The following is a 13,785-nucleotide window of genomic DNA, read 5'->3' as shown; positions in this document are numbered from 1 at the left end:
ATGAAAGAGTCGTCATGCATGTTTGTTACTTTAACTGTCACTCTGTCTGTTATGTTGCTTGATACAAAGTTTACATTGTTTAGGCCGTGTTTGTTATGACATCTTGACATTGACCAAGACAACAACACCTGTCGATGTCTGTTAATGGTAACTTAGCTAACCAACCTTAACCATTTCTAACAGCGAATTCCTTGAACTTCAACTACAGTGGCACAAGTTAAGGTGTGATTCTCTTGCACGCTTGGAACAGGAGGGTGAGGTGAAGTGAGGGGGAGTCCATTTGGTTGGTTGGTTGCAATTTGCAATGTTACCGCTAGATTTCCATTAATCCAACACACTGCTTCTTTTAACTTACTAACAGTATAATCCTAACAATTTTTTTTAACAGTGTCATGAATCATTTTCTTGACCTCATCTACGGTGGTAAAAGTTGGGAGTTAGATTATCTTACGCGCTTGGAAGGGGAGGGATGTTGGCTGCAATCTGCAATTTCACCTCTGGGTGCCACTAAATCCTACACACTACTCCTTTAACTAACCAACTAACTAAATAACCCTAAACTTAACTATTTCTAACAGCATCGTAAATAATTTCTTGACCTCAAATACAGTGGTACAAGTTAAGGTTAGATTCTCTTACATGCTTGGAACGGGAGGGTGAGGTAAGCGAGGGGTGTTCAATTGGTTGCAATCTGCTATTTCAATGCTAGATACCAATAAATCCTGCACACTGCCTCTTTTAACTAATTAACTAACTAACCCTAATATTAACTATTTATAACAGGGTCATAACTAATTTCCTTGACTAACTGTACAAATTAGGGTTATACTTTTATGTGACATTATGTTGACTTGGTTAAAGTTGTCATAACAGACATCACAAAGAATGCTATTAGAAATGACATAATTGACCGAATGAGTCACAATAACAGTCACAGACTCCTTCCTGTTCAGGATATATGTCATGTCATGTTTGTCAGTCTCCAACATCCCTTGTCCAGTCAAACATGGTCAAACAAAACCAAAAAAAGCAAAATTTGCACGACCATGGGTGACCATGTTTACAACCTTATTTAGTGTGTTACCATTTTAACATTTGCTGATTAATTATTGAACACCAAGTGAACACCGAGGAATGCCATTATTTTTTGCATGTAGCGGACTGATTATATTTTTGGACCGCGCCGTATGCATTCCTGAGAGCCAAATTTTCCACCCGGGTCAATAAAATGTTGAGCATGAGTCATCCAGGGCACAGTGTTATTTCGCTGTCATGTTTAATTGTGTTCATCATGACCCGCACAGCAGGTACTATGCAATGTGCAGGAAGGAGTACCTGCTTTACGATTACAAGCACTGTTTCCCAGAACTTAAAAAAAAAAAAAAAAACATTATAATTTTTTTGAAACATCCGTTTCTTTGTTTGAAAAATCTCCCACTTGGTACCGAAACAAGTAGACAATCACTTTTAATTACTGACCGTTCAAAAAAATAAAGAAAAGTGTGACAAGAAGGAAATAGATAGGCTGACATTTTGGCAGGCAATCAAGCATAAAAAGACTAATGGCACCAATTACAACTGATGCGGGGTGGGTTGATCAGTGTTCCTTATACAAGGCTTCTGATTTTTAATTTTTTTTTTAATTGTGTTTCAAAGTGTGTTACTGTCATGTATGACTTTTCCTAGATTGTAAGGGGGGGAGGGCTATGAGAGTGTACAAGAATACAATTAGAACAGAAGTACTCCATTGGTGCAACAGCAGTGGGCAGTTTTTCATATAGCATGCCCCAATAGAAACAGCACAAGGCACAGAATACTTAGAAGTTTTAAGACTATACGCACTGTAAACTGTCTCAAGGTAAATTATGCAGCACATATGAACGCTACAATTAATATTTCAGTAGAAGATTTACATTTAAAAATACAGGAAAGCTCAGATTTGCATACAAGAAAAAAAAGTTTCTTATTTGCTTCCATGTTTTTGTTCCAGTTGTGAAACACTTAATATTCATGTTCCCTCAAACCATTTTTAGTTCTGATAAATTGACAAATGACTGTGTTTTTTTTCAGATAATGTCCAATTGCAAACACCACCTTTTTAAACACTGCGTGTCACTTTTATGGAAATAACAATTTCAACCCAAAGTCATTAACAGCTCCCCATCAATCACAGCTGCCCCCAAAGTGAGAGATGTTACAATAATAATGGATGATCAGGTGCGGTGCTGCACTGTTGCTAAGTACGCTGCCATAAATCCTCGATACACAAACCGTGATCGTGGACTGGCGTAAGATACATCATTTCCTTTTATGTACCTGCTCGTTGCACCTCATTTCCCTCAAAATGTCCTTGGTATCCCTCTCCCTTCTCACTCTGCACTTTTCTCTCGCTCTCCTTTATGCATCTACGGAGCTGTGCATTCAGAGACGATTCGGCGAATAAATATTCTTTTTATGTCTGTCACTCTTGCTTCTGGCTTCGCTGGCTACGTCTGCTTGATGCTCACATAAATAGACGGCGATGAGATGCAAAGCAGTAAGTCCTTTAATGATTACAGGAAGGACTTTCTGAGTAAACTGTACCTGTAGGCTCACAGAGTTAAAAACATTTTCAGAAGAACTGTACACTCATATTATTTCAAATATAAGACTAGAAGTGATTCATGTACAAGTATAAAGAAGTAAAACCAGTGTGCATGGAAATGGACTGCACTTAAATAGCGCTTTTCAGCCAAAGCAGCAGCTAATGGAGCCATTAACACAAACATGGCCATACACGCTATATAATTTTAATTCAAGTATTGTTCTAATGCCTTATGTTCTAGGCTCCAAGCTGGCTGGGGACTTTTAACATTGCAGATTTATCTTATTAATAAGTTATCTCAATTAAAGTACTAAGGAGCAGAAATACATTAACACATTATGGTGTCTGTCCTGATAATGCATTAACTGATGGGCTTACCATCACACTACCTCAAAGCTGCAGCTGCATAATGGTGGCCTCGATAGAAAGTGAGCAAAACAACTTCTTGAGTGCTCTTTTGCTTCTTTCCATTACACATGCATACAGTAAGTCTGGAGCCAGCGCTTGGGCATGTTTATGGGGTAATGGCCAGTCTCGGAGTAAAATAAGTGTCCTATGGCTATTGATCCAGGTTTGTAAGATCATGAGCAAATGCTGGGAAGCTGAAGGCGTGTGCTCAGGAGTCTGATCTGTCCGGGTTGTCTGGGCTCCTGGATGTCCGGAGGTGGTCAGGGAGCCTGGAGACGGCGGCAGACTGAGTGGAACCAGCCCTGCTGCCAGGCGACCGATACAATGACTTCTTAATGACTTCTCATTTTGTTCTAAACTAATGAACGTGGCTCTGCGCAGGGGAAACCTTATCTGCCACTTCTGGTTTAAAAAGGCATTAAAAAAAGCAAACTATTGGGCGTTTAGGGGCCCGACGACCAGCGCGCTCATTTTTATATATCGAGCTCAGGTTGCGATTTCACACCAACATAACATTTACAGAGTTCACTTCTGCAAGATGCATGAACTCCATTAAGTTTACATGACTGCTGGCATCCAGCCTCTGCTGAGACTTGGCCTCAAGATCACATCTAATACAAATAGCATATTGACAGTTAAGCTCTCAGCAAATTTTCCTCTACACCAGTCACATTATAGGGCATAAGCTCCCGTAATGCTTCAAGCCCTACTGGACATTTGGCAGCCAAGGACTCTCCAGAGACTCTAGCAAAAGAGCAGAACATCTCATGTGATGTCAGAGGACCTGTCAAAGCAATCTGTTTTCCTCTGCCATGGGTCAGAGGCCGAAAGACTGAGACACGCACGCACCCACGCATGCCACATACACACCACATATACACACACCACACGCCACACGCCACACACACACACACACACACACACACACACACACACACACACACACACACACACACACACACACACACACACACACACACACATCACACAGGACAAGTGCCAATGCTTTGCCTCAGGCTATTCCACCTGTGCCCCTTCTTCAATTTCTTCCTCTGCCTCTCCGTTTATCTTTGTTTATCATCTCTCTTCATTCCTTTTCATTTACTATCCGTTTCATCACATGGTTTTTTGAATTCCAGCAGTGCCCTCTTTCCTTCAGCTTCATTAACAGATCTGCACATGTTGTTCATACTCGGCTGCATCTCTCTCCGGTGTCCTTGACAGCCAGAGTTGGAAGTACGAGTGGGTTTGTTGTATTCATGCTTCCCTTGCTTCTTCCGGGTAAAAACTAGATGAAATGCGCTTTGCCTAACCTTGATGCTGCTCAACTCTCTCTCTCTCTCTCTCTCTCTCTCTCTCTCTCTCTCTCTTTTTCCCTGCAGAAAAAAAAGAAAAGAAAATGGCTGACTGGCAGTCCAGCGCGAGGCTTTTTTGAGTAAGGTGAGAAGTGAAAGTATGTAATTGGGGGCCCTGCAATGGGAAAATTCACTGCATGTCAAGGAGAATTATAGCTTAAGGGTTATAAAAGTATTTTTGGGGATTGGGGGATTCTTTTCAATATGCAGCATTAGCTGTCCTCGTTTTCTTTTTCCCCCTGTCCTTCAGTCTTTTCTCCTTTCCCCTTTATATTTCAAAAATACAACCGGACCATACTTGCTATAGGGTGTCTCCTATACCTTTATTACAAAGGTTCCCGTTGAGGCCTTGATAAAAGGGAGCCTTGCTTTCTAAACAGGGGAAGCAATTACTCTCTGTTTTTCATAACATTATTACCATCTGAGGTGTGTAGCTATATTGTGGATGTCTGCATTTAGAATTTGAGTCCCTCAGAGACCCACGGTGTTAATGAGCGAGGTTAGAATGGCGCCGCGCTAGCGGCAGCCTGTCGCAGCAGCTCCCCTCCCCTTGTTATTAGTATTTTAAACCTTTCTTCTCTCTTCGGAGTTGTTTTTTTCTTTCTCTCGTGTTCAGTTAACGGACCGTAATGGACCGTAATTTTTCCACGTTTCTGGCTGGGGGCTCTGTTATTGTCTACTCGCGTGATGAGCTGATCGTGCTAAGTAGCCCTCGACTGCTGCTGCCCGGAGCGAGGCCTGAGATCCCCGTTGAACTTCGGAGAAGACGGCGGGGTTGCAGAGCCGGAGCTAAGCTAAAGGCGGAAAGGAGGAAATACAAGCCAGCGGTACCGGCGATCTTAATGGGGAACGTGAGGTCGTTGGCCAACAAGACGGACGAGCTCGGCGCGCTGGTAAAGACCCAGCGGGAATACCGGGAGTGCAGCATCATGTGTTTCACCGAGACGTGGCTGCACTCACATTTCCCGGACCACAGCGCGGCCGTACCCGGCTTCAGGACTGTTCGGGCGGACAGAGACGTTGTTCGGAGCGGTAAGAAGAAAGGTGGAGGGATTGCAGTCTATGTGAACGAGAGGTGGTGCAATCCCGACCACGTGTGTGTGAAGGAACGTTTTTGTAGCCCGGACATTGAACTGCTAGCCGTGGGGACGCGCCCTTATTATTTGCCGAGGGAGTTCACGTCCGCCATTGTTATCGTTGTTTACATTCCTCCATCAGCCGACGCAGAGGCAGCAGTGGACACCATTCACTCCACTGTGTCCAAACTACAGACTAAGCATCCCGGTGCATTTTTGGCAGTTACTGGAGACTTCAACCACACCAGTCTGGATAAAGTACTGCCAACTTTGCACCAGTATGTGAACTGCCCCACCCGGAACAATAAAACCCTGGACTTACTGTATGCTAATGCCATGGATGCATACAGTGCTACTGCCCTTCCCCCCCTTGGTAGATCAGACCACAACCTGGTCCTGCTGACTCCCAGGTATGTCCCCCTGGTGCAGAGGCAGCCTGTGTCCACCAGGACTGTGAGGAGGTGGACACAGGAGGCTAAAGATGCCCTGCAGGACTGCTTTGAGTCCACGGACTGGAATGCGCTGTTTGGACCACATGGGGAGGACATCAACAGCATGACGGACTGTTTCACAGAATACATCAAATTCTGTGAACACACCACCGTACCATCCCGGACTGTAAAATGCTTCCCCAACAATAAGCCGTGGATCACCAGTGACCTGAAAGTTCTTCTTAATAAGAAGAAAGCAGCCTTCAGGTCTGGTGACAGGGAGGAGCTCAGGAGAGTGCAGCGCCACCTGAAGGAGAAGATGAGGGAGTGCAAGGACTCCTACAGGAGGAAGCTGGAGGCCAAACTCCAGCAGAACAACGTGAGGGAGGTGTGGACCGGTATGAAGGAGATTACTGGGTTCAAGGGGAGAGAGAGACAACCAGGGGGCTCCCTGAAGAGGTCAAATGAACTAAACTGTTTCTTCAACAGGTTTAGTTCACCGCCCTCATCTGTCTCCTCCACACCTCACACCTCCAAAACACCTCTGCTGCCTCCCCCCCTCTCCCCTCTGCGCCCCCTGGTGAACTGCATAGAGCCCTCATTCTCACAGGGCTCTTCCTCCATCCATCCCCCCTCACCCCTCACCCCCCTCTCTGTGACGACTGGCCAGGTTAGGAGACAGCTAGAGAAAATCCACCAGCGCAAGGCTGCAGGACCTGACGGCATCAGCCCCGTGGTCCTGAAGACCTGCGCCGCCCAGCTGGCTGAGGTCCTACAACACCTCTTCAACCTGAGCCTGAAGCAGGAGGAGGTCCCGGTGCTGTGGAAGACGTCCTGCCTGGTTCCTGTCCCCAAGAAGAAGACTCCATCTGGCCTCAACGACTACCGTCCGGTTGCCCTCACATCTCATGTGATGAAGGTGCTGGAGAGGCTGGTCTTGGCCCACCTCAGGCCGCTGGTGAAATCTTCTCTGGACCCTCTGCAATTTGCGTACCAGCCTCGTGTGGGAGTGGACGACGCCATCATCTACCTGCTGCAACGAGCTCAGTCTCACCTGGATGGAACCGGTGACTCTGTGAGAATCACTTTCTTTGATTTCTCCAGTGCATTCAACACCATCCAACCACTGCTGCTGAGTGAGAAGCTGCGGGTGGTGGGGGTGGACGCGTCCACCGTCTCCTGGATCACTGACTACCTGACAGGCAGACCACAGTTTGTCCGTCTGGGCAGTGTGCTGTCTGATACGGTGGTCAGTGGTACTGGAGCTCCTCAGGGAACTGTTCTGTCTCCCTTTCTGTTCACCTTATACACAACTGACTTCCAGTACAACTCAGAGTCCTGCCATCTGCAGAAGTTCTCTGATGACTCTGCAGTGGTCGGATGTATAAGAGACGGACGGGAGGATGAGTACAGGGCAGTAGTGGAGGACTTTGTGGAGTGGGCGGGAAGAAACCACCTGCTCCTGAACGTGGCCAAGACCAGAGAGATGGTGGTCGACTTCAGGAGGAAGGCGACGGCTCCACAACCGCTGAGAGTTCTGGGAGAGGAGGTGGACATGGTTGAGGAGTACAAGTACCTGGGTGTGTCCATCGACAACAGACTGAAATGGAAGACCAACATCAATGCTGTCTACAAGAAGGTGATGAGTCGACTCTTTTTTCTGAGGAAACTTCGATCCTTCAATGTGTGCAGCATGATGTTGGAGATGTTCTACCAGTCTGTTGTGGCCAGTGCTTTGTACTTCGCTGGGGTCTGCTGGGGGAGCAGCATTGGAGCCGGTGACACCAACAAACTCAACAAGCTGGTTAAGAAGGCCGGCTCCATCATCGGCTACAAACTAGATAGTCTGGAAAAGGTGGTGGAGAGGAGGACGCTGATCAAACTATTGTCCATCTTGGATAATCCTGTCCACCCTCTCAACCACCTGCTGCAGGGACAGCGGAGCACTTTCTCTAACAGATTCCTCCAGCTCCGCTGTCACAAGGACAGATACAGGAGATCATTCCTGCCCACTGCCATAAGACTTTACAATAACTCACCTCTGGCAAAATCCATCACAGTACAATAACACTGTTGACTGTGATTCTTGGTTTCTTGCTTGTATATTATATGTATATTATATGTATATTATATATATAGATATATACTGTACCGTATGTATATATATATATATATATGTTGACTGTGTTTATTGGTTTGTTGTATATAATATATATAGATATTTAATGTACTGTATATATACTGTATGTACTGTGCATTTTATATTTTATATTTATATTTTTTATTTTATTGCTTTTCTATTATATTATTCTATTCTATTATTATTTTATTCTATTGTTTCTATTATTGCTCCTATATGTATGCTGTTGTGGCGAAAAAATTTCCCCTCGGGGATTAATAAAGTATATACCTACCTACCTACCTACCTAGAGCACGCTGTGTTGTCCGAGCAGTGAAACCATTTACTCCTAAATGACATTTCCTTTGTGAGTATGAGTCCATAATAGTTCCTAATGTGGAGTCACCCTAGGCATCCACGTCATGTACATAGTAGGGAGGGGGGGGGGGGGGGGGAGAGTAAAAATGAAACTACGGGAGACTTTATTAAGTGTAATATTACCATACAGTACATGTATCTATATGAATAAGGAGAAACAATTTTTTTTTCACTTTGTCGGGCAGGTATTAATTTTGCCTTCACCTTAATCACATCTTTCAGGCACTGAGCCATAGATGGAGTCTCGGGGGGGAGGGGGAGGGGGGGGGGTCCTCGCTGACAGGAAATCATGAAAAAGAATGAATTTGACCTTCGCTTGCATTAACAGAAAGAAAGTGGGAGAAAGAGAAAGCGAGAAGATGGAGGGGAGGGTGGATAGATGGAGTCGAAAGAGGTTTATGGCGAAAGGGCCTCCACAGAGGGCAGGAGCCTGAGGAGAGAATTCGGATAATGAGAACTCTCAGCTCCCCACATGCTCGAGCAAGACATCTGATTCAGTGAAAAGCCCAAAGGAAGGACAGTAGTCACCCTGAGCTTAAGTCTTTAGAGTGAATGCTTTCTTTAAAGACTTTGGAGCAAAGATACTCTTTTCACTCATGCTGGCCAACAGGACACACTGCGGTGCAGTCGGCCATCTTTTATCAATGAGCCTGGTGAAGTTGACACTGTCAAAGTGACTGAATTCAAATGTCTGGTTCAACTAAGTGCCTGGATCAGATACAGCTTGGATTATAAAAATTTTAACAGTTTAACTTCATCAAGTCCACTTTTTTTTTTGTTGTATTTTGCTCATGAAGCAACTTTTGTATATTACTATCAATGAGCAAGAATATCTATTGTACTTACTGGAAAAACAAGTTGTCAGGCTTAAATCCAACACCTCTTTTATTTAAAGGTCCCATATTTGACAATTACAATGTTATAGTTGCAGTCTTGAAATCAATAAGAAAATATTTTGGGGGTTTTAAGTATCAAAAACCATCTCAATGTTGTTTCACATGTCCTTTCTTTAGCATATTTCTGGATCTCTACCAAGAACAGGCTGTTTGGTGTTTGTGTCTTTAAGGCACAATGATATCAATCACAATCTTATATTTTAAAGTTTATATCATTTGTTATGGATCTCTAAATCTTCAATCTGAAATGGCTCTGGTTAATGAAATGTGTAAATCATTTACATCTAATAAGTTACTTTGAGAGATAAAAGCACAAAACAAAACTTTTTTGGGGTTGAGACAGTTAAGGATTAAAGGCAAATGGGTCTGATAAAATACATTGTCAGATCTATGAGGCCACAATTGGGGGTGCAAATAAACAGAATAGGTTAGAAACCATCACGCCCAAAACTTGGTCTCCAACCTATAAATATAAGATTGAATTAATTTCTGGATAAGGTGTCGGTTTAAAGTATTATCGTGAACGTTTTAGAGCATAGCTGAAAATAAGTCTTTGAAGAGCAACTTAACAGCAGGTGAAAATCTTTTTTTTTTTTTCTTTTTTACTTTAAAGTCATTGGGCTGTTGAAAATCTGCAAAATATTGTTTTATATATAATTTAATAAAGAACAGTTAAGAGTGTAGTTTGGAAGTAAAACAGCTAAAGGAGCCGTTTAACAAACATGTCTTGCTATTTCTGAGGCAAGCTAACAGTGTTCCCTCTTCAGGCCGGTAAGCATTAAAGTTATTGATTTGGCTGCTCGTTATCCCACAATCATCAGACTCGAAAATGAAGCGTTAAACTACTAGCTGGGGAAAAACATGGAACTCACGAGTGTGCAATTCTGGCCTTTATTTGTGCTTAGCTCAGTTTCTCTGGTCACTCAAGATCTTCTTATCAGCAAAGTTTACACACTGAACTACTTAAAAACCATGGAAGAACCGACAGAGAGGGGCATCCTGTTCAGTGAAGAGCTCTGACTGAAGAGATTTCCTCTATGAAGCGGAGAGAGATAATTCATTGAGGTGCCTGGAGCAAAGGAACCGAGGTCTACTAAAGCACAACAGGAAAACTTCCTTTATTTGCTGCCTCGGGCTGCAGTTCTCTACAAAAGCTGTCACACTGGGACCTGAATAAAAATGTAGACTATTGTGTCTGAGACTCAGGCTAAGAAAGGTGACTGCAGCTATCTAGAAGATTATTTTAATTACAAAAAAACATCTATACTATTTCTAAAAAAAAAAACCCAAAGGTCCACAAAGAAGAAATATTTATTTATTCACCGACTTTTAAATGTTCGCTTTATTTCCTCTGCCGAGGAGGTTCTGTTTTAAGCGGGGTTTGTTTGTTTGTCAGCAGGATTACAGAAAAACAACCATCCTAAATATAAATGAAACTTTGTGGAAGAATGTAGCATGGGCCAAAGAAGAAGGCTTTACATTTTCAAGCACAGGGCGTATCCGTTAATTGATATTTCATTAACACTGGGCATTTGGCCAACTGAATGCAATACATGTTCATCCTGGATCCTGCGTATCATGTCTAAAGTCGCAGTAACCGTATTGCATCACTTCCTGTTGCCATCAGACTGTACTTTGCTCATCGTAGATCGCAAACTCTAAATCTCTAAGCACAGTCACACATTTTTCAGGGCAGACACACATATTTGCTTTAATTGCATGCTAATTTGATACGTAACCCTATTTCAGGTCTGATAGCATAGCATTCTCCCGCTGCTTCTCTTTCTCTCTCCTGCTTAGTGTGTCAAATATTTAGTTTTACCTCTGCCCTCCATGAGTGATAAAATAGTATTTGCAATAAATTATAGTCCTTTTTCAGCATTGGAGGCGAGGCTTGGTGAATCGGAATCTACAGCTTCACAACATGGAAAAACATCCATCAGCTGGTTAATCAGGTCCAAGTAGCCGGTGCAAACTAACCCAATGTAGCTCCCGTTGGCCGACCCGCGAGCAGCCGGGTGACAGTGCGAAGGAAGACCAGCCAACCAACCAGCGGGCACAAATGCAGAAAGTGAAGTCAAACTGTGAAGCACATGCCTAATTTCTTCAAAGTTTTCTCCGTCTCCGTTTTAAATGAGACTCTGTTACAGCAAATGAAGCATAAGCAGTGAGCCCGTGTCTACATTCACAGATTAGCACTATGTACTCAGAAAATCACTTTCATAGAGTTCTGTCAGCTGTGTAATTCAAGTTTCTTTTAAGAGTGATGATTTCACAAGCCAGTAATAGCATATTTACTGGCATAGGGCTGTTATTGAAAACTCCGAAATGGTTATAAGCATGAAATTGAATACAAAAGAATAGTAAAATGAGATTTTTCTTTTTTTCTTTAAGAGGTGGGAAGAAACACAATGGTTTAACGGCTTCCAATCTTTGTATTGGAGTTAATTCAGAGCGATTCGATGCAGTCGCTAGAGCCTTTTACAGACGACTGTTTCAATGGTTAAATGCTATTATCAAGAAAACAACCTAATTAATCATAACATTCTCATTCCCTCCTTTCCTTTTTCTACGAGTTTGACTTTTTAAGCTGTCAGAGGGGGTTAATATGAAGCCATAACTCACTTAAATTTTTCCCGGACCAAAGGCAGATGCTTTTGTTTTTCCGCCATGCCCTCTGCATTTTGTCTCCGGAACTGAAAGACGCTCCTTTGTGTCTATGATAACACATATTAAAGGCAAAATATCAACTGCATATCAAGCCTGTCTGCATCAGATGAAGACAATTACAAGAAGGAATACACTGAAGTGAGTAGACAAGAGCTGTTGGGCCAAACTAAACCTGCATCTATCACAGTTCTACTCATTCTAATTAATTTATCCATGTCTGCCTGATTTACCACGTCACACCGGAGGTACTGTTACCGCCAGTTTTTTTTATTTTTACCTGTAAGTAGTGTTAGCGTCATCATCCAAGCTCAGACTGAGAGCGTGAAACACTCCAATACAGTGCTGTGAAAAAGAAATTTGACTGAGTAATCACAAAAAGTGTTTAAATGATAATTGTATGTGTTAAAGAAAAACATTAAAGCTCGTCTGATTTTTGCTACAAAACATCTCGATGACTCTTTGGGCAGAATATTCAATGGACTGATGAGCCGGAAGTTGAACTGTTTGGAAGACAGTCGTCCTGTTATGGCAGGCGCACACCAATAATTCTCCAGAACCAATAATATATCTTATATAATATATACTATTGTTGGTATGCCTTGCTGCTTCGGGGCACAGGACACTTGCCGCTGTTATCTACCAGAAATACCTGAAGGAAGAGCATCAGGTCATCAGTCTGGGAGCTGAAGCTCAAGCAAAACTGGGATATTAAAGGGAGACAGTGATCCAAGGCATCAAAGTAAGCCCACCTTTGAATGGCTCAAGGTATACAAAATTATATCAAATTTTGGTTGAAGATCTGACAATTTAGTTACTTAAGGTAAGATACTGACATTTGTTTTTATTGAGCCACGAGAGTATCATCTTTTAAATCACCTCATAAGACTCTGTTTTATTGGTTTTCTTCCATGTATTGATCTTTTATTAAAGGTCCAACTTGTTCATATTTGACTTGTTGTTTATATGTGTAGACATTTTGTAAGAACTTTTTTTCCCTGTTGATTTTATCTTTTGTTAATTTCCTCCCTACTGAAGCCAAAATAGAGGCCTCCGCACCAATGTTCTCAAACCGACAAAAAAATAACTTTCATTCTTTTAACGTGACATATAGACATCTTCCATACTGTTTCCGAAAACACACCTTATAACTCAACGTTTGTTGAGCTGAAGGAGGAGCTGTTCCTGCCACAGCTCATTGAGCATGTTCACCATTCAGGCATCAGAATTGTGGGTTAAATGCTTTTTGTAATAAAATTTCTGCAGCGACTGGACAAATCTTGCTCACGCGAAAGCCCTATTGTTATACAACATTAATCAGATTCATTTAGGTTCGGTGCCGCTCGCCATTTTTCACTCTAACCATACAGTATGCCACCCTTGCATTGCGTTTATACTGCGCCACATTAGACCATTCTTACCCTGCATTTCCTTTAGAGTGTCTCTACTGGGGCTGTACACTTGACAGTCTGAGGTCATGTTTGGATATCGCTTTTTTATTTGGAGTGCCTCGGCCCGACTCTGATGACTGCAAGCAATAAGCGATCATGAGCCTCTGCTGTCCTCGTGGCAGAGAGAAAGAGCGAGAGGGGAAATCTAATTATTTCCCTCCCATGGCCCAGCAAGCCTTAAAGGTTAATCACTGTCCGTCGAGCTAATTCTGTCTGGGTACACTGCAGTAATTACAACACCTCGCTCACTCTTCCCTGCACTCTCGCCTTTTTCTCTTTTGTGTACCTTGCTTGCTCCAGCACTCTCGTCTACCCTCTCTCTTTATATTGATAGCGGACGACTCTCTCTCTCTCTCTCTGTTCCTCTCCTCTCTCTGACACAGACCTGTATAGCATACATTCAAAACAATGCCTGGGGCC

General features: G+C 43.0%; 1 protein-coding gene across 3 annotated transcripts in view; it reads right to left on the bottom strand.

Annotated features, from left to right (window-relative positions):
• samd12 (sterile alpha motif domain containing 12) overlaps positions 1 to 13,785 on the bottom strand; it is a 105,907-nt gene that overhangs the window by 44,209 nt on the left and 47,913 nt on the right. For 2 of the 3 annotated variants that reach the window (XM_069692439.1, XM_069692417.1), the window contains exon 5: positions 12,195 to 12,259. The exons of the other annotated variant lie outside the window; for it this stretch is intronic. In XM_069692439.1, the coding sequence (XP_069548540.1) occupies positions 12,216 to 12,259 (44 nt within the window). In that variant the 3' untranslated portion in view covers positions 12,195 to 12,215. The remainder of the gene's footprint in view (positions 1 to 12,194; positions 12,260 to 13,785) is intronic. 3 annotated transcript variants of the gene reach the window in all.

Source organism: Brachyistius frenatus, unplaced genomic scaffold, assembly GCF_029030835.1.
Source record: "Brachyistius frenatus isolate BFR_SWC_R1_liver_20210118 unplaced genomic scaffold, ASM2903083v1 Contig_2, whole genome shotgun sequence".
NCBI classification, from domain to species: domain Eukaryota; kingdom Metazoa; phylum Chordata; class Actinopteri; family Embiotocidae; genus Brachyistius; species Brachyistius frenatus.
The sequence above is the reverse complement of the archived record's forward strand: the minus strand, read 5'-3'. Positions and strand labels throughout refer to the sequence as shown.